Source organism: Mytilus edulis, chromosome 10, assembly GCF_963676685.1.
Source record: "Mytilus edulis chromosome 10, xbMytEdul2.2, whole genome shotgun sequence".
NCBI lineage: Eukaryota > Metazoa > Mollusca > Bivalvia > Mytilida > Mytilidae > Mytilus > Mytilus edulis.
In genome coordinates this window covers 46,456,202-46,476,434 of record NC_092353.1, presented here as the reverse complement: position 1 = coordinate 46,476,434, position 20,233 = coordinate 46,456,202, and the positions used below count along the sequence as shown (strand labels likewise).

Below are 20,233 nucleotides of genomic sequence, written 5' to 3'. Positions count from 1 at the left end.
TAATTAAAAAGTAAGTACTTCTCCCTAAGGCCATTTGAAGTGTCTATTTATAGTTGCAACATGGTCATAGAATTTTAGAAATTTGTAAGTTTTGGTAGCAAAAATTGAAAGTATTTTTGTTTTATTTTGCATGTGCAAGTGTAATGAATGGAGTGTTTCAACAAGAAGATACATTCATATGTATTACTTTGACCAGCTGTATTTCTACTTTCGTTTTCACTTTTCCCACCTCATTCCACCCATAATTAATTTTTTATTATCAACATTAACAGTCACGAGTTATATTCAAATCAATGATAAAACTACTATGAAAAAGGAAAAGTTGCAATAAAGAAAGGTAAAAATTATGAGTGAGGGGCCTCAGGGGGGGGGGGGGGGGGGGGGGGGGGGGGTAGGACCTTTATCCGGACCTCGCATATCCAGAAATCAACGCCCCTTTGCTTATTTGAATATTATACTAAAGAAATCGGATACAGGTCACGGAAATTACATTAGAATGATAGGGAATTTTGAAAAAATGTCTGTTTTAATTTTAATTTAATTGATAGACAGGTTGCCGGGGCAGAAAATGAATATACACAACAATATACACCATTAAAACGAAACATAATGACTGTTGTTGCAAAAATACAGGTTCCTGAGCTATTTTAAAAATCGAAGCGAGAGGCTTTTAATATTGCAGTGTAAAATACAGGCTAAAATGGCTGAAACGTCAAATTTGCAGACTTCGTGTTGAAAATTGGCTACTAAGGTCATTACAAAAACAGGTTGCCGGGGTGAAATTTGATACTTGAATTTCCAAAGAATAAGCAAGTCCAAACCTTGTATGTAGAGTCGTTAAACTCTAGGTTCCCACGTAAAGTTAAAATGTCACTATTTCAAGAAGAATAAACTCACGAAAGCACGAAAAATTCACTAAATTCGCGTTCATTGTTTTGATTTTGACCACCTGACAACTTTACGGAAATACCAAAGTGATTGTAAATAAGGACTCTATGCCCGGGCAACTTATAATATCCGCGTGTTTTAAAGATTTTAATGATTTTAATGATATCAAGCCAGTCCAGTTTAAACTACTATCACATGGTACAATTCTCATTTACATATTATGAATATTAATTAGCAAAACCACTACTAATTCTGGCTATGAGGATCAGGTGTTTTTAAGCTTGAGATAATTTTCGGGATTGACCCTCTCTGTATCCTGGAATTCTTTTTTTTAATTTCAGGATGTCAGGATTTAACAGTTCAGCTAGCAAGCAAGCTAACCAAAGATATTACATTTACCAGTCAGGGGACTTACTTAAATGAGTGATTTTCTAAATCACTGATTCAAGTAACATTATTTCCATAAAGGTTGAAAGTAAGAGTTGTCTTTCTTTAATAATCACCTATTTAAGTAGTACAAAATAATCACTAGAAGAAGTGATTTAATTTTACTGTAGCTTTAAATATAGAATATTAATGATCCAGGGACTAATTATGTTTCTAAACTTACCAGAACCAACATCTGTGTTGTCTATGATGACCAGGTTATTTCAGGTGATGACCTTGTACTGAATCTAGGATAATGACATAAAAATCACTTGTTTAAGTATCATACCTCAATTTTCTTCCCAAAAATCACTTCTTTAAGTATCATTATTTTAATAACCCCCACTAATTTCAACACCCCCGAACAGTGAAATTTTTATCGCGAACAGTAGAATTTTATTACATAATCTGAAAGATGAAACCTTGAACTTTACAAGAAAAATACTCCCACTGCTGGGAAAAATCTGTTAAATAAGTATCAGTTCATTATGTAAAGCCATTATTATAGCATTTTTTCAACTAAAATAGAATTTGCAGCTAAATGATAGCATCAAAGGCATAAACCTTGATACTTAAAAGAAGCAAAAAATTCATTTTTTTAAATTTTACTAATGAAAAGATATTTTTTAAACCTATGCGTTTAAAATTTTGGTAAAACTACAAAATCACAATTTGTGACAAAACTTTGAATTTGATAGTGATACTCAAATAAGTGATTTAAAAATCACTTATTTCAGTAAGTCCCCTGACTGTTTACCTACTAACTCAATGCAATCGGCTGTAATATATTTTCTTGGCTTTCAGTTTTAATCTTGGCACATAAATTGCCATGATTGCTGAATTTGGGATTTGTCACACATTCTTACTTGTTGGCTGTCTGTAGCAACCATCTTTTTCAAATCTGTTTGTGCAATAATCAAGTTGGGACTATGAGTTGCCCAAGTTGAAGGGCAGTTAGGTTATTTGGAATAGTTATTTGGGAAATAAATTTTTGGCCAGGTCAAATGCTTAAATTTCTGTGGCAAAACATTTATTGTTTAATAAAACAGTTATTGGAAGTTTAATACATATTGTATTTCACGTTTTTTTACCTTACAATTTAAGTGGTATATGATTGCCAGTGTGTAGACATTATAACTGTACATTATATCTACCAGAGAAAAAATTGTGTAGATGCAATTTTTTTCTAAATATATATTTATTTAACATAAATTGAATGTATATAATTTATATGTTACAAATCATGTTTACAATACTTTATTCAGATAAAAATCATGTGGCATGAAGATACATTGATTGATTTGAGGCATTTTTTTCCTGCAAATTTCTCCATGGTATTCAAAAATGAACTAGAGCATTTATGTTATTCTTCTAATTAGAAAGAATTGTAAGTGTAAACTGGGTCTCAAAGTAAGATTTTCTCTTCTTAGAAGTACTGGTAGCAAAGTTCTTCAAAATGACTGTTAACTGACTGTTAATTATATATCTTACCTGGTATCATATATGTCTCCCTAAATAATTAAATAATTAGTTTAATTTTTAATTTCTGAATTTAACTATGTATTTATAGACATGAATAGGATTTATAAACTATATCATGTACATGTACAAATGTATATATGTTTATCTTACCTCCTATAGACAAATGGAAGTACGATGTTCAAATACTAAGTATTGAAGACTTGATCACTTTCATTTAAAATAAAATTGAGAATGGAAATGGGGAATGTGTCAAAGAGACAACAACCAAATAGGCTGCTAGTTAAAATACCATGTATGTGAAGATAGTCAGTAAGATAAATTTGTTATTCAGTGTGCTAGTGACATTATACGATATAATAATATATGGGGTCAGTAAATTCCATATGGGGATTCAAGCTTCGCTCTGACCCCATATATATCATATTAGGTCACTAACACACCCATGTACCGTGGCGTAACTAATAATACATTTCAGGCCATCATGTGCATACCATATGCATGATATGAGTATTTGAACAGTATGCGTTTGAATTTTTAATTGTTCCTTTGTTAGTTTGATATTTTCTGTCTCTTTTTTAACCTACATATTTTTTTATCACCAAAGAAGGGGGAAAACAAATTATTAACATTTGTTTTGATATTGTGACAATATGTTTATCTACATGTAGTGAAAGATTGGGGCCTCAAAGAAATGAAGAACCTCTGGTTACTTACTCGGTAGATGTATAATTGTTTTTATTTATTTTCTCACTTTCAGAGATTAAGATTCACCATGACAAAACTTGATACAGAATTCCAGCTTCTTCTTTCAAAAATTAGTGACCAATTGGACACAGGTTTGTACATGGTTCAATATTTTTCCTGGATTGGGGCTGTTCAAGAGGATGTTTGTCTGAAAAATTGGAAACTGGAACTTAACATGCCTCTAAACAAATAAGGAATCTATGATTTTAAAAGATGGGGGATCTAATTAAACGGATGTGGGCACCATCATGGATAAACTCTTTAGGGAAAGCATTTTTGTTTCTCTGAAAGAATATCATGACCTTTGATACAAATAAAAGGAGATATGAGGCATCTGTAAATGAGACAGCAACCATTAAACAAAAATAATCTTTATAAATTCTTTAGCTAACATTCAGTCTTCAAAGCTCAGTGTTGAAGACCGTACCTATAATGGTTACTTTTATAAAGGAGTAGGTCCGGTAAGGACCGATTTTGGCCTCAAATTTCAGGTTCATCTGACGAAAGATTTTGAACACTTTTTAAACACTTAATGGTCTATTTCATTTGAATCAATTAGTTTATGGGAAAGGTTTCAACTGATTTATAGTCATTAAAAACGACCCGATTCAAGCTCAAATATGAAAAATCTACCAAATATGCCTAAAAATGTCACTTTTCAGATGGTTTTTGCCAAAAATGAAAGTGGCCGCATCCGTGTTCATCCTCAACCTTTATATATGTTATGCATTATCATAAAATACAACTTACATTTCAATATTAAGGATGAACACAAATGCGGCCACTTTCGTTTTACACGAAAACCGTCTAAAATTTAACTAAAATGCTAAAATTGTGAAGATTTCAGTAATTTAGCAGGACTTAATGATGCTAGTACCCAATATATGTGCATTGTATTGTCAAAAACAGCCCATATTTATGTAGCAGAAGCATTCTACTGTTCAATAAATAACTTAAAGTTTACATTTGAACAATTTTGTAAAACTGCTATATTTTTGGGCCAAAAATTGGTCTTACTGGACCTACTCTTTTGATTTGGATGGAGAGTTGTCTCATTGGCACTCATTTTCCACATCTTGTTATATCTATTGGATAATAAACTGGACTGGTGTCTATATACTGTGCCTGTGGATTCATTTATAATCATGATATACTAGTTTTTGTGCGTTTCATGCCAGGTAACAGTCAACTTTGAATTTATTGTTGATTGAATGTTGGTTGCTTAACTTCCAGTGGCAAATATTTCATTCATGTTCAGGACAAAAACAAGTTAACAATAAATACAATAGGTAGGTCTTGTCATAATAGAGGCCATCCTGGATGATGGTAGGGGAAATTTGGACTGCCACTGGAAAATGAGGGTATTTTGGATAGGGACAGAAATTTTGCCTTGCAACATATAGCACCTATGGACCCCTTAAAAGAGTTTTTGCAAGGGTTCTTAATGTTCAAAGAGCGTGGAACTCTCTTTACACAAGGCATCAGATGTAATGTACCCATTGTGACTGGATGTGAATTAAAGAATTCAACGAAGAATAAATCCCAAAAAATGAGAAATGAGTCAGCTGATGTTTATTTTAGTCTGCATGATGATAAGTTTTCTATTTACAATTTTGACTGACACAATGACTGAAGCAAATGATCCAAAATATTATATAAAATTAACAAAATTTAATTGCTTCAGGTAGGAGAATAGGAGTTATCCCCCTTAAATCATTTTGCTTCAATGTTAAAGGGGCACTAGCTGTCAAATTCATGTTCACCGATTTGACTCAAATTCTCATATTAGGTTTATAACAATGTAAAACATTTATCAAAATTAGATGCCATCTAATGAACAATTGAGATGAGCCAGAAAGCAACTAACCTTCACATAACACAATATATATATAAACATAGATATAGATAGATATATGGCCCAAAATTGTTAACAGGTGCATTAGAATTAAAGACTTAAACATGTTAAAATTCATACTCATTATTTATAATTATGATATATTTTTTTATCTTTATGTGCTTTCATTTTTCAGATGATGTCAAAAGTTTAAGATTTTTATTAAAAGCAGAGGATAAAATTCCAGTTCAAAATTTAGATGCAGCAACGACAGGGGAAGACATTTTCCATTTAATGACAAAACATGGCCTTTTGTCAAAAACAAAGGCAGACTTATTGATAGATTTATTGAAAGAAAAGAACTGGCAGCCACTTGTAAATCAGCTGGAGAAATTTAAAACAGAAAATGAAGAAGAACTGTCACAACCAGTGGAAGGTACAGTTTTTATAATATTAGATATTTATAGCAACACATATTTGGTATTATTGTAACTTACTTGTTAAGTTTCTGGAAAGTTTGATCAAACATGCATTACAATTCATACATCAAGATCTAGAGAGATGGTGAGTTTCTCTCTGGTTAAAAAAGGCACTGAAGAGGCTATTATTTGAACTTGGAATTATTTTTAATTTTTAATAGTTTGAAATTTTTGATAAATTCCATGTTTATTCTGAATTATTTTTTTTTGAGCAGTGCAAAACACTTTCCACACGATGTATTTTGTATCAGATCGTGTTGTGCACGGCATAGTACATTCTATTGAAAATGTGCTATCTTCATTGTAATAGAACGTGTTGTGCGCCACACAGAACATTATAATACAGAATAAACATAGAAATCATTAAAAATTTCAAGCACAAGAAATTATGCAAATTCCATAATTAAAAATAATTCCAAGTTCAAATAATAGCCTGTTACTAAGATTTGACTGAGATTTGACTTGATTTGACAAATTGTATAGTCAAATTTTAATTTGATGTAAGAACAAATAAATGCAGGCAATAATTTCTTTTCATTATTGAACCAAGGTTTAAATAAAGATATTTTTAATATAGAATAAACCTGTCATATCTGCTCCTTTAGGAATAAAGGATATATAGAATCTTTGTTCCAACAGGAACAGATATTATGACATTGTTTATAACAACGTTTCCAGGCTAGGGGAACTTCTGTTAGGGTGAACATATATACAATGTATATATATTGACAGGGTGAATTATCAAAAAGTATACTTCATTGTGCAGAATCTTCTTTAAATTTTTGTTTAGGTCCCTGTAATATACAAGATGATATGGTTGTGGAGCATTTTATGGAAACCACCAAGTTAGTAGAGCTGACATCTAAAATGGAAATCGAAAACTTTGCTGTTCTATCAGGTTTGCTCTTATTCTTTTATTAGGTAATTGAGTCATGGTTTAGGTCTGTGGCTTTTAATTGAAGCTCTAGTGGTATGTTACCCTTTTTTATGCCCAACCTAGACAAGTACTGAAGAAGAGGGTGGGGGGGGGGGGGTATGTTCCTATTCAGTGTGTCTGAAGTAAGCTTTTTTTTAATATCTATAAAGCTATAAAGTATTAAAAAATACAATGAATTAATTCCCCTTAGAGAAAATGAAAAAAAACAATTGTAAAACACAATTGAAAACAGTATTTAGGTATTATGACCTGATATTTGCTTAACGAATAATGCAGGTTATGACCTTCTTCTTCTTTCTGTAACTTCCTCTTGTGGATAGGAGCACATCAATTGCTTGATTATTTTTCAATGGGCTTATATTACAAATGTATTATGTGGTCTAAAATATCTAAAATCACTTTGTTATTTTACATTTAAAGCGCAATTGCATATATTTAAAAGATGATGGGCTTATATTTCACTGAAAATATTGAAATTTATTCACTTTGTTGCTTGGTTAATAATACTCTTAAATCTAAAATATCACTGATTCACTTTATGACCTGCATTTTCACTTTCAGAGGTTGACAAGTAATAGTACATATGTAAGAAAATAGTATGTATGTTAAAATTGATAACATAATTGACTGCTGCCTCAGCTGCTTTACAAATAAAATACTATTCAGCCATATACTTTTTTTAATTTTTATGCTCCATTTATGGGCCTTATGTTTTCTGGTCTGTGTGTCTGTTCGTTCGTTCGTTTGTTCGTTCGTTTGTTCGTCCCTTGTCTGTTCTTCTGTCTGTTCGTCAGTCTGTCCTGCTACAGGTTAAAGTTTTTGCATGGTTGAGGTAGTTTTTGGTGAAGTTGAAGTCCAATCAACTTGAAACTTATTACTTTATTCCTTATGATATGATCTTTCTAATTTTAATGCCAAATTAGAGATTTTACCCCATTTCCAAGGTCCACTGAACAAAGAAAATGATTATAAATGCGGATGGGGCATCTGTGTACTTAGGAAACATTCCTGTTTTTATATTGTTTCATTTCATTCAGTTGTTTTTGGTTGCAAGCTAATTAACTTTTGCATTTGTTCCTGAAGTTTACTGGATTGTGACATTAAGAAATAATCAACACAGATCTCTAGAGCCAAAAAGAATTAGGTGACTTACTTAATAGACCAATGCTATATTTTCCCCTGCATTCTGATTTGTTGATTAAAATTCTTCTGAACAGTTAGTTGTAAATTATTTCTTGTGTTTTATTTGTCTTTAAGAAAAATTCATTACTATTTGGTGATTGTTTACATTCCGTCATCACAGGTTTCTCCTTTCATTTGTGTTGTGGCATGGTGTGTCTCCTTTTACTTGTGTTGTGGTATGGTGTTTCTCCTCTCATTTGTGTTGTGGCATGGTGTGTCTCCTTTTACTTGTGTTGTGGTATGGTGTTTCTCCTTTCATTTGTGTTGTGGCATGGTGTTTCTCCTTTCATTTGTGTTGTGGTATGGTGTTTCTCCCCTCACTTGAGTTGTGGTATGGTGTTTCTCCTTTCATTTGTGTTGTGGTATGGTGTTTCTCCTTTCATTTGTGTTGTGGCATGGTGTTTCTCCTTTCACTTGCGTTGTGGTATGGTGTTTCTCCTCTCATTTGTGTTGTGGCATGGTGTGTCTCCTTTTACTTGTGTTGTGGTATGGTGTTTCTCCTTTCATTTGTGTTGTGGCATGGTGTTTCTCCTTTCATTTGTGTTGTGGTATGGTGTTTCTCCCCTCACTTGAGTTGTGGTATGGTGTTTCTCCTTTCATTTGTGTTGTGGTATGGTGTTTCTCCTTTCATTTGTGTTGTGGCATGGTGTTTCTCCTTTCACTTGCGTTGTGGTATGGTGTTTCTCCTCTCATTTGTGTTGTGGCATGGTGTTTCTCCTCTCACTTGTGTTGTGGTATGGTGTTTCTCCTTTCATTTGTGTTGTGGTATGGTGTTTCTCCTTTCATTTGTGTTGTGGCATGGTGTTTCTCCTTTCACTTGCGTTGTGGTATGGTGTTTCTCCTCTCATTTGTGTTGTGGCATGGTGTGTCTCCTTTTACTTGTGTTGTGGTATGGTGTTTCTCCTCTCATTTGTGTTGTGGCATGGTGTGTCTCCTTTTACTTGTGTTGTGGTATGGTGTTTCTCCTTTCATTTGTGTTGTGGTATGGTGTTTCTCCTTTCATTTGTGTTGTGGCATGGTGTTTCTCCTTTCACTTGCGTTGTGGTATGGTGTTTCTCCTCTCATTTGTGTTGTGGCATGGTGTTTCTCCTCTCACTTGTGTTGTGGTATGGTGTTTCTCCTTTCATTTGTGTTGTGGTATGGTGTTTCTCCTTTCATTTGTGTTGTGGCATGGTGTTTCTCCTTTCACTTGCGTTGTGGTATGGTGTTTCTCCTCTCATTTGTGTTGTGGCATGGTGTGTCTCCTTTTACTTGTGTTGTGGTATGGTGTTTCTCCTTTCACTTTATGACCTGCATTTTCACTTTCAGAGGTTGACAAGTAATAGTACATATGTAAGAAAATAGTATGTATGTTAAAATTGATAACATAATTGACTGCTGCCTCAGCTGCTTTACAAATAAAATACATTCGTTTGTTCGTTCGTTTGTTCGTCCCTTGTCTGTTCTTCTGTCTGTTCGTCAGTCTGTCCTGCTACAGGTTAAAGTTTTTGCATGGTTGAGGTAGTTTTTGGTGAAGTTGAAGTCCAATCAACTTGAAACTTATTACTTTATTCCTTATGATATGATCTTTCTAATTTTAATGCCAAATTAGAGATTTTACCCCATTTCCAAGGTCCACTGAACAAAGAAAATGATTATAAATGCGGATGGGGCATCTGTGTACTTAGGAAACATTCCTGTTTTTATATTGTTTCATTTCATTCAGTTGTTTTTGGTTGCAAGCTAATTAACTTTTGCATTTGTTCCTGAAGTTTACTGGATTGTGACATTAAGAAATAATCAACACAGATCTCTAGAGCCAAAAAGAATTAGGTGACTTACTTAATAGACCAATGCTATATTTTCCCCTGCATTCTGATTTGTTGATTAAAATTTTTCATTTGTGTTGTGGTATGGTGTTTCTCCTTTCATTTGTGTTGTGGCATGGTGTTTCTCCTTTCACTTGCGTTGTGGTATGGTGTTTCTCCTCTCATTTGTGTTGTGGCATGGTGTGTCTCCTTTTACTTGTGTTGTGGTATGGTGTTTCTCCTCTCATTTGTGTTGTGGCATGGTGTGTCTCCTTTTACTTGTGTTGTGGTATGGTGTTTCTCCTTTCATTTGTGTTGTGGTATGGTGTTTCTCCTTTCATTTGTGTTGTGGTATGGTGTTTCTCCTTTCATTTGTGTTGTGGTATGGTGTTTCTCCTTTCATTTGTGTTGTGGCATGGTGTTTCTCCTTTCACTTGCGTTGTGGTATGGTGTTTCTCCTCTCATTTGTGTTGTGGCATGGTGTGTCTCCTTTTACTTGTGTTGTGGTATGGTGTTTCTCCTTTCACTTGTGTTGTGGTATGGTGTTTCTCCTTTTACTTGTGTTGTGGCATGGTGTTTCTCCTCTCACTTGTGTTGTGGCATGGTGTGTCTCCTTTCATTTGTGTTGTGGCATGGTGTTTCTCCTTTCATTTGTGTTGTGGTATGGTGTTTCTCCCCTCACTTGAGTTGTGGTATGGTGTGTCTCCTTTCATTTGTGTTGTGGTATGGTGTTTCTCCTTTCATTTGTGTTGTGGCATGGTGTTTCTCCTTTCACTTGCGTTGTGGTATGGTGTTTCTCCTCTCACTTGTGTTGTGGCATGGTGTGTCTCCTTTTACTTGTGTTGTGGTATGGTGTTTCTCCTTTTACTTGTGTCGTGGTATGGTGTTTCTCCTCTCACTTGTGTTGTGGTATGGTGTTTCTCCTTTTACTTGTGTTGTGGCATGGTGTGTCTCCTTTTACTTGTGTTGTGGTATGGTGTTTCTCCTTTCATTTGTGTTGTGGTATGGTGTTTCTCCTTTCATTTGTGTTGTGGCATGGTGTTTCTCCTTTCACTTGCGTTGTGGTATGGTGTTTCTCCTCTCACTTGTGTTGTGGCATGGTGTGTCTCCTTTTACTTGTGTTGTGGTATGGTGTTTCTCCTTTTACTTGTGTTGTGGTATGGTGTTTCTCCTCTCACTTGTGTTGTGGTATGGTGTTTCTCCTTTTACTTGTGTTGTGGCATGGTGTGTCTCCTTTTACTTGTGTTGTGGTATGGTGTTTCTCCTCTCATTTGTGTTGTGGCATGGTGTGTCTCCTTTTACTTGTGTTGTGGTATGGTGTTTCTCCTCTCATTTGTGTTGTGGCATGGTGTGTCTCCTTTTACTTGTGTTGTGGTATGGTGTTTCTCCTTTCACTTGTGTTGTGGCATGTTGTTTTTCCTCTCACATGTGTTGTGGCATGGTGTTTCTACCCTCACATGTGTTGTGGCATGGTGTTTTCTACCCTCACTTGTGGTGTGGCATGGTGGCCAAATTTCTTACTAGAGGTTTTGTTGTAAAATTCAATGCATACAGCAAAACAACACTAAATCAGAGTATGGGAAATAAAGGCAACAGTAGTATACTGCTGTTCAAAACTCATAAATAGTCAATAATTAAATAGCAATACATTTATGAAGATTTTGATCATCAAAGGAAATTTATTTTACAAGAAAGTTCAAATACACTTGTTGCATACTAAAACTTTATCCATTCTAGTATATAAAACATATTCAACTTTATATTTTTTTAATTTGAAGATATCTTTGACTCTTAGAGAATAAAGATACTTTTTTTTTATTTATAGGATTAACTGGATGTGGGAAAACCCAGTTGGCCTTGACCTTTGCCTGTAATTTTCGTAAAGACCATGTAGAAAGCATTTGTTGGAAGATATATTGTAAGGATGAGATAACGTTAATGAATTCTTTGAAGAAATTAGCAGATAAATTGGGTCTTGAGGAAGAGAGTACACAGACAGAAAATGTTGATAACGAAGATTCCCTAGATGAACTACGAAAATTAATTCAAAAAGAATTGCGTAAAAAAACTAATGGTCCAAATGTGATCATTTTGGACTATGTCACAGAGGAAACAAAAATTCCATGTCAGAAATTGAAAGATGCTCTTTTAAAATTGAATTTGAAAGTAATTGTAACAACTTGGGATTCAACATTTTGTGATACAGAAAACATTATCATAGTCAATGGCTTTTCAGAAGACGAAGCAGTTAAGTTTTTACAAAACAAGAAGACGGAACTGAATTCAAAAGAGGAAAAAAGTTACAGAGAGTTGGCACAAATGCTTGGTAACCATCCATTGTTACTGTATGGAGCAAGGAGTTGTATGGCTTCGTCAAATCAAACACCAAAGAAATTCATCAAATACTTACGAGGAAGTAAATCTTCTGAAATGGATAAATTTGTAAGATCAGTATCATATCCATCCAGAAACAGAGAAGTTTTCAAAATATTGCAGGAATATTTAGAAATCTTAAAGAATGATTATGGAGAAGATGTTTTTGATATGGTGCAAGCCTTGCAATTTTTTGCTCTGGAAGATATCCCTGTCCTTCTTTTCGATTTTTTTCCTACAAGAAAACAGAATCATCAAGGATTCAACACTACAAATTTCATTCAAGCCATCAAAAAGTTTTCTTTTGGAAACGTTAGGGGAGTTGATGATGATCGATTTATTACAACACACTTAGCTGTCGTGAAAACCATAGAAGAATCAATGTCAGATGACAAAAAAGCCAAACTTATCAAAAACATCTTGACAGCTTTGATGTGGCTTATGGACAAAGATAATTACGATACAAATGATTACGACAGAAATTATCGTCTACTTCCCCATGCTATATCAGTATTACAACATGTTAAAAAATTGAAGGCAGAAAATCTTAATCTCTTGTGTGATTTTGAATCGAATGTTCTCTTGGCTTATGTATATGACATAGTTGGGTACACATACAATTTTTTCGGAATTTTGAAAAATGCCGGGGAGCATTCAACAGCTGCCAAAGAAGCATGTTTTGCCATAATAGGTATATCAGAAGAAGATATTGAAAAACAGGTCAGGAAAAGATGCTGTCATGACGACCATCATAGAACATGGGAAACATTTGCAGAAGAGGAGGCAGATATCATTTTTAAACAAATTAAAGCTCAGATTGGTGATCATGAAAAAAATGCACTTTTGTGCAAGATGGCAAAACAGTTTGCATTAAATAAGTATAGGGGTCGAGATCACTTGAAAAAACTTGAGTTATATTTAGAGGCTGAACTGGAAGAAGAGTATCGTTTGACGGAGAAAGAATATAACACCCTATGTAAACAGCATCTTGCCTTGCCAGAAGATCAACTTGGGGGCATATTTTTATTTGAACTTGTGTTACAAGTTTTTTATACTTATGGAAGGAGAATTTTCTATTTGGGTGATGCTTTTGACAAAGATTTGGCAAGATCCTTTGCTCATTCTTTGTTTTTGGCAAAGGCATTAGGTCACAGAATTGCCAGTGAATATCCAGAGTGGAAGATTCTCTATGTCATGCTTACAGAACTTAGTGGAACCTTGCAGCTCAGATTTGAAGACAAAGCAGATCTCCAACTTAAAACGTTGGAAAATCTTGAAGAAGCAGCTGAACGATTTAGGAGATTATTAGAATATAATATTGAAAACTTTAATTATGGGGTAATAAAAGCTGGACCAGAAAATGCACAGCATGTGCATATTTGTTGCAAACGCTTGGTGAAGTGTTATACCAGCATGACTGAGATAACATCGGACGAAGAGAAACTAAAAGAAATACACGAAATGGGCGACAAATACAAAGACATGCTTAAGATTACACAGCACTCATCTAGAGCTGTCACTGCTGCAAACCTTAGAATGGCAGAATTTTCCTTACGTCGGGGAAACTATGAAGATGCTGAAATTAGATTTAAAGTTGTTGCGCCAGAGGATATGATAGAAAATGATCAGAAGACTGTATCGGCAAAATTCACTCACCATGAACTACAAGCTTTAAAGGGACTAACTAAATGTTATTCATTAAGCGGTCAAACTGAATCAGCTAAAACACTAGCCAATAGAGTAAAGATTAGACTAGGAGAGGCTAAAGAATATGAAGAATTAGGACATTTTAATAATTTGATGCAACAGTTGGGCTTGTCTTCTGTAGTAGAGTAAAAATAAGGAAAATAGCTAGGAACTGTAAATACTCTGTGTCTTATTTCTGAAAGGAGTAGGTCTAGTAAGACCCCTGTTTGGCCAAAAATTAAGCAGTTTTACAAAATTATTAAAATGTTAACTTTTAGCTATTTATTGGAAAGTAGAATACTTCTGCTACATACATATGGGCTGTTTTTGACAACAAAATGCACATATATTGTGTACTAGCATTTAATCATGCTAAATTACTGAAATCTTTCACAATTTTAGTATTTGAGTATAATTTTAGACAGTTTCCGTCTTAAAATGGAGGTGGCCGCATTTTTTTTCATTCTTAATTACTTAATGTAAGTTGTATTTGATGATGTTCATATAATATATAAAGTTTGAGAGTGAACAAGGATGCAGCCACTTTCATTTTTGACAAAAAAACATCTGAAAAGTGACATATTATGGCATATTTGATAGATTTTTCAGATTTAAGCTTGGATTTGAGTATTTTTAATGACTAAATCAGTTCAAATTTTTCACATAAACTAATTGAACTGACTGAAGTAGACACTAAAGTGTTTAATAAGTTTTCAAAATCTTTCATCAGATGAACCTGAAATTTGAGGCCCTTACAAACCCTTTATTAACTCCTTTACCACAAAATGGAATCTCACAGTTTTTATGTTTTATTTTCTTATTTTGTTCCTTGTTGCAATTAATAAAAAAAATTCTGATCAAAATCAGAAAGCAATTTTTTTTTCGTAAAGGTTATATTGTTTTGTGCCAAAATGATTCATTTATTAAATTAATGCTTTTATATGGAAAAATACTAGGGTACCCTAAAAACAACTTAGTTAAAAAGGTACAACCCGGTTGTACCTTTTTAACTAGGTTGTTCTTAGGGTAAAAATTGCATGAAAGGCAATAAAAATTTTATGTTAATGCTTTTATATCTTTTGATATTTTGATATCTTTGAATTTTGATGATCGTATTTTGTTTATGTTGTAATAAAAAAAAAATCTGATTTAATGGAATTTTTTTAATTGCATGTTTATACCAAAATTATACATTTATTAAATGCTTATACAAAAAAGTTTTTTTTTTAGGGTAAAAAATGCAATAAAATATGTATGTTAATACCTTGATATTTTTTGATACCCTGATATTTTGTTATTTTGGACTGAAAGATTATTTTTTATAATGTCATAAATGAGAATAAATATCTAGAAATTATCATTATCTTGTGTTGTATTTGTGACATTTGTGATGTAAAATTTATTAAATAAGTTTTTAATACCAATAATATGTATTTATTTAACAATTGAATGCTGTTTTTTGTAAATTTATTGGGGTGTAAAAGCGTTGACCGAAGTACATTTTGTATGAAGCGCTTCCCTAAATAAAGGCAACAGTAGTATACCGCTGTTCAAACTCATAAATCCATGGACAAAAAACAAAATCGGGGTAACAAACTAAAACTGAGGAAAACGCATAAATATAAGAGGAGAACAACGACACAACATTACAATGTAACTAACACACACAGAAACGAACCAATCATCAGACAAAATGCCACAAGAATAACAAATATAACATCAAAACCAAATACATAAATTTGGGATAGACAAGTACCGTGACACGTCTTATCGCAATGTCAATTTACACTAAAAAATAAGAGAAAACAAACGACGCAATGTTAAATTGTAACACACACAGAAACAAACTATAATATAACAATGGCCATCTTCCTGACTTGGTACAGGACATTTTTAAAGGAAAAAATGGTGGTTTGAACCTGGTTTTGTGGCATGCCAAACCTCGCACTTTAATGGCAATGTTAAATATAACATAGAAATGACAACATAATATTACAGGACTACAATACAAATAAATAGGAAAACGTATTAGACAAAGAAACACATGATTGATGAATAACAAAAAGCATCAGGTTTAAAATTTAATACGCCAAAAACGCGCCTCGTCAATGTGCACACGGTCAACGCTTTTACAACCCTATAAAGTTACAAAAAGAAGCATTCAATACTTATAATTACATTTTTTTTAGCTAGAATCATGAAAACACGATTTTTATCAAGTTTTCATTTAATTTACCTGTACACTTTATTGTGGGACCTCGTGTCATCATGAATGATAAATGTTATTGTCTAATACAATTGTTTCAGGAATAGCACGTGATGTGCAGTTAGCCAATCAGAATAACGTATTATAATGAAACATACATCCAATGTAATTATTAAATAATGTTAGATAATTGTTAACTTTTTATACATTGTGATTTGGACAGAGAGTTGTCTCATAAGCACTAATACCACATCTTCTCTATCAAAATGCTTTTATATCATGCATATAGAGAAAAGTTTTTTTCCAATCTAATTAAGATAGAAAAAGGTTAGATATTCTGTCTCATATTTTGATATTTTCCCAATCATTTTTATTTTATCATGTTTATTTTAAATGTTAATTTTATACCCATGGCCATGCTCTGAAGAAAGGGAATGTTATTTTATACTCTGAGATCCTCAAACTCTGATTGTGTGGGTATACTAAATTAAGTTCTGTTAGTATACAAATCCCACAAAATTAGGTCATGTTTTTCTGAGATCACAAATTCAGAGCTTCAAGAAATGTGGTACAAAGCATGTAAGTATGCATTACTGAATCATGCATTTATATATATTCATCACTTATGAACATCCTATTTACCGAATATATTCTTAATACACTTCCTATCACAGGAGTGGTATGACCTTTTTGCATCCCCAATGAATCCATCAATGCTGTATGGTGCCTATTTCCCTATCCTTATTATCTGCTTTCTTTTAAAGGTATACTTATTCATATTATATTAGTGTACATTACATTTTCATATTTAATAAGTTTCAAAACTAATAGCAGGGTACATTTATGATATTTAAATAACAATACATGATTTATTTAAGCAGTTAAAAAATAATATATATTATTAGAGTAAAAATAAAAATAACAAGAATGTATAAAGTAAAGTGACCATGCGCCTATCATATTTGGGGCTAATTAGAACACAGCTTTGTCAACAAAGGGTAATAAGGATGTCATATTTGAATTGATGATTATACTGGCCAATCAAAATGACAGATATTTTTGCAATAAAAAATTGAGCATCAAAATGTTTATAATTATAATGATCAATCATGAAGTCTTTTTAGATGATTGGTAGAACGTTAGTTTTATTTTTTATTTGATTATTCTTTTCATTGCATTTTTCATAGTGTTCAACATTATTCAATATGAGTAAAGATATTTTTTTCTTCGTACAACTGTTGTATTCCATTGTGTTTATATAGTCAATGATAATTATACATCAATATTTTTATAAACTTGTAGGTTTAGATGTGCAATATGTTAGATTTTGTGTTTTATAAACTTATAGGTTTAGATGTGCCATACATTAGTTTTTGTGTTTTATAAACTTATAGGTTTAGATGTGCCATATGTTAGTTTTTGTGTTTTACAAACTTAAAGGTTTAGATTTGCCATATATTAGATTTTGTTCGTGTTTTAAAAGTTTTAGGTTTATATTTGCCATAATATGATATTTGTATCTTATGAATTTAATAACCTGCAGTTATCTTTTCATACTTGATATTCACAGTAGAAAATATTGCATCTCAAAATAGAAAATAGTTATATATGTATATATATATATTCTTAATAAATACACAGAGACCTACCTTTTCTCTATTAATGTTTTAGTCACTGTGCTGGATATTATATATTATTGAGTCCAAACATTTTTTGCCTGTGTAGTTTAGACACAGTGATATTGTTGACCATTATTCATTAGCATTAAAATTTTGTTTTATCTTATTGTTGTTGCCTGTTTTCCTTTTCCTTAGGGATGACATCAAAATTAAAATGTGGGATTAAAAATAATGAATTCACATAGTTTTTGTCAAACCTGCATCTTTTGTTGCAGAAAGCTCGACATAGGGATATTGATCCAGCAGCAGCAGTGGCGTTAGCTTACTTCTTAAAAGCTTTATATTTTAGAAGGTGGAAGACCTGGATGTTTTATACTTTGTATATAGATGCCTTATCATATGTTACGAACTTTCCATCATTCACATGTCCAATGTCCTTGACCTCATTTTCATGGTTCAGTGACTACTTGAAAAAAAGTTGAGATTTTTTGTAATGTTAAATTCTCTCTTATTATAAGTTATAGGATAACTATATTTGGTATGTGCGTACCTTGCAAGGTCCTCATTCCTGTCGGACAGTTTTCACTTGACCTCGACCTCATTTCATGGATTAGTGAACAAGGTTAAGTTTTGGTGATCAAGTCCATATACTATAAGCAAAAGGTCTAGTACATTTTGTGTATGGGAGGACTGTAAGGTGTACATGTCCAACTGGCCGGTGTAATCTGACCTTGACCTCCTTTTCATTATTCAGTGGTTATAGTTAAGTTCTTGTGTTCTGGTCTGTTTTTCTTATACTATATGCAATAGGTCTACTATATTTGGTGTATGGGATGATTGAAAGGTGTACATCTCTAGCTGACAGGTGTCATCTGATCCTGACCTCATTTTCATGGTTCAGTGGTCAAAGTTAAGTTTTTGAGTTTTGGTCTCTTTTTCTAATACTATATGCAATAGGTCAACTATATTTGGTGTATAGAAATATTTGATGATCTTTATGTCAGTCGCTCAGGTTTTATTTGACCTTGACCGTATTTTTATGGTTCATTGCTAAGTGTTAAGTATTTGTGTTTTGGTCTGTTTTTCTTAATTTATAAGCAATAGGTCAACTATATTTGTTGTATGGAAGAATTGTTAGCTGTACATGTCTATATGGCATGGTTCATCTGACCTTGAACTCATTTTCATGGTTCATTAAACAATGTTTAGTTTTCTTGGTTAATGTTGAGCTTATGTGACATTAATAAAGCTTTATATTTAGAACTATCAACATATATCAATGATTAGTAAAGAAGGCGAGACATATCAGTGTGTTTCACTGACTAACCACCCCTCATCAAAACTTAATTTTGGACAAAATGATTGACCGATATGGATATATGTAGAATCGATTTTGGATTAACAAAACTTGCAGCAATTTTTACCCCCACCTCAAAACTATTTAATTTTTATACCACCGCAAAAATTTTAATTTTTCGTCGTATATTGCTATCACGTTGGCATCATCGTCTGCGTCGTCGTCGTCGGCGGCGGCGGCTGAAAACTTTTAGTTTTCGCACTCTAACTTTAGTAAAAGTGAATAGAAATCTATGAAATTTTAACAAAAGGTTTATGACCACAAAAGGAAGGTTGGCATTGATTTTGGGAGTTGAGATCCCAACATTTTAGGAATTAGGGGCCAAAAAGGGCCCAAATAAGCATTTTCTTGGTTTTCGCACAATAACTTAAGTTTAAGTAATTAGAAATCTATGAAATTTTGACACAAGGTTTATGACCACACAAGGAAGGTTGGGATTGATTTTGGGAGATTTGGTTCTAACAGTTTAGGAATAAGGGGCCAAAAAAGGGCCCAAATAAGCATTATTCTTGGTTTTTGCACAATAACTTTAGTTTAAGTAAATAGAGATCTATGAAATTTAAACACAAGGTTTATGACCACAAAAGAAAGGTTGGTATTGATTTGGGGAGTTGAGATCCCAACAGTTTAGGAATTTGGGGCCAAAAAGGGGCCCAAATAAGAATTTTTCTTGGTTTTGACATTATAACTTTAGTATAAGTGAATAGAAATCTATGAAATTTAAACACTAGGTTTATGACCATAAAAGGAAGGTTGGTATTGATTTTGGGAGTTTTGGTCCCAACAGTTTAGGAATTTGGGGCCCAAAGGGTCCAAAATTTAACTTTGTTTGATTTCATCAAAAATTGAATAATTGGGGTTCTTTGATATGCCGGATCTAACTGTGTATGTAGATTCTTAATTTTTGGTCCCGTTTTCAAATTGGTCTACATTAAGGTCCAAAGGGTCCAAAATTAAACTTAGTTTGATTTTAACAAAAATTGAATCCTAGGGGTTCTTTGATATGCTGAATCTAAAAATGTACTTAGATTTTTTATTATTGGCCCAGTTTTCAAGTTGGTCCATATCGGGGTCCAAAATTAAACTTTGTTTGATATCATCAAAAATTGAATAATTGGGGTTCTTTGATATGCCAAATCTAACTGTGTAACTATGTAGATTCTTAATTTTTAGTCCCGTTTTCAAATTGATCTACACTAAAGTCCAAAGGGTCCAAAATTAAACTAACTTTGA

At 32.9% G+C, this 20,233-nt stretch overlaps 1 protein-coding gene across 4 annotated transcripts; it reads left to right on the top strand.

The window, feature by feature from the left end:
• The first annotated feature begins 4 nt into the window (after positions 1 to 4).
• Positions 5 to 17,809, top strand: LOC139491310 (uncharacterized). 4 transcript variants are annotated; one of them, XR_011656516.1, is made up of 7 exons: positions 7 to 84; positions 1,230 to 1,363; positions 3,554 to 3,632; positions 5,571 to 5,810; positions 6,644 to 6,751; positions 11,585 to 14,775; positions 14,844 to 17,809. XR_011656516.1 is itself a non-coding variant. In XM_071278929.1 (5 exons), the coding sequence occupies exons 2-5, from the start codon at positions 3,569 to 3,571 to the stop codon at positions 13,966 to 13,968; spliced, it is 2,796 nt and encodes a 931-aa protein (XP_071135030.1). In that variant the 5' UTR covers positions 5 to 84; positions 3,554 to 3,568; the 3' UTR covers positions 13,969 to 17,809. The 4 variants fall into 4 exon arrangements, 1 of the variants encoding a protein (XP_071135030.1); XR_011656518.1 differs by lacking the exon at positions 1,230 to 1,363 and adding an exon at positions 2,580 to 2,724 and having other exon boundaries at positions 32 to 84; XR_011656517.1 differs by lacking the exon at positions 1,230 to 1,363 and having other exon boundaries at positions 5 to 84.
• The last annotated feature ends 2,424 nt before the right edge of the window (positions 17,810 to 20,233 follow it).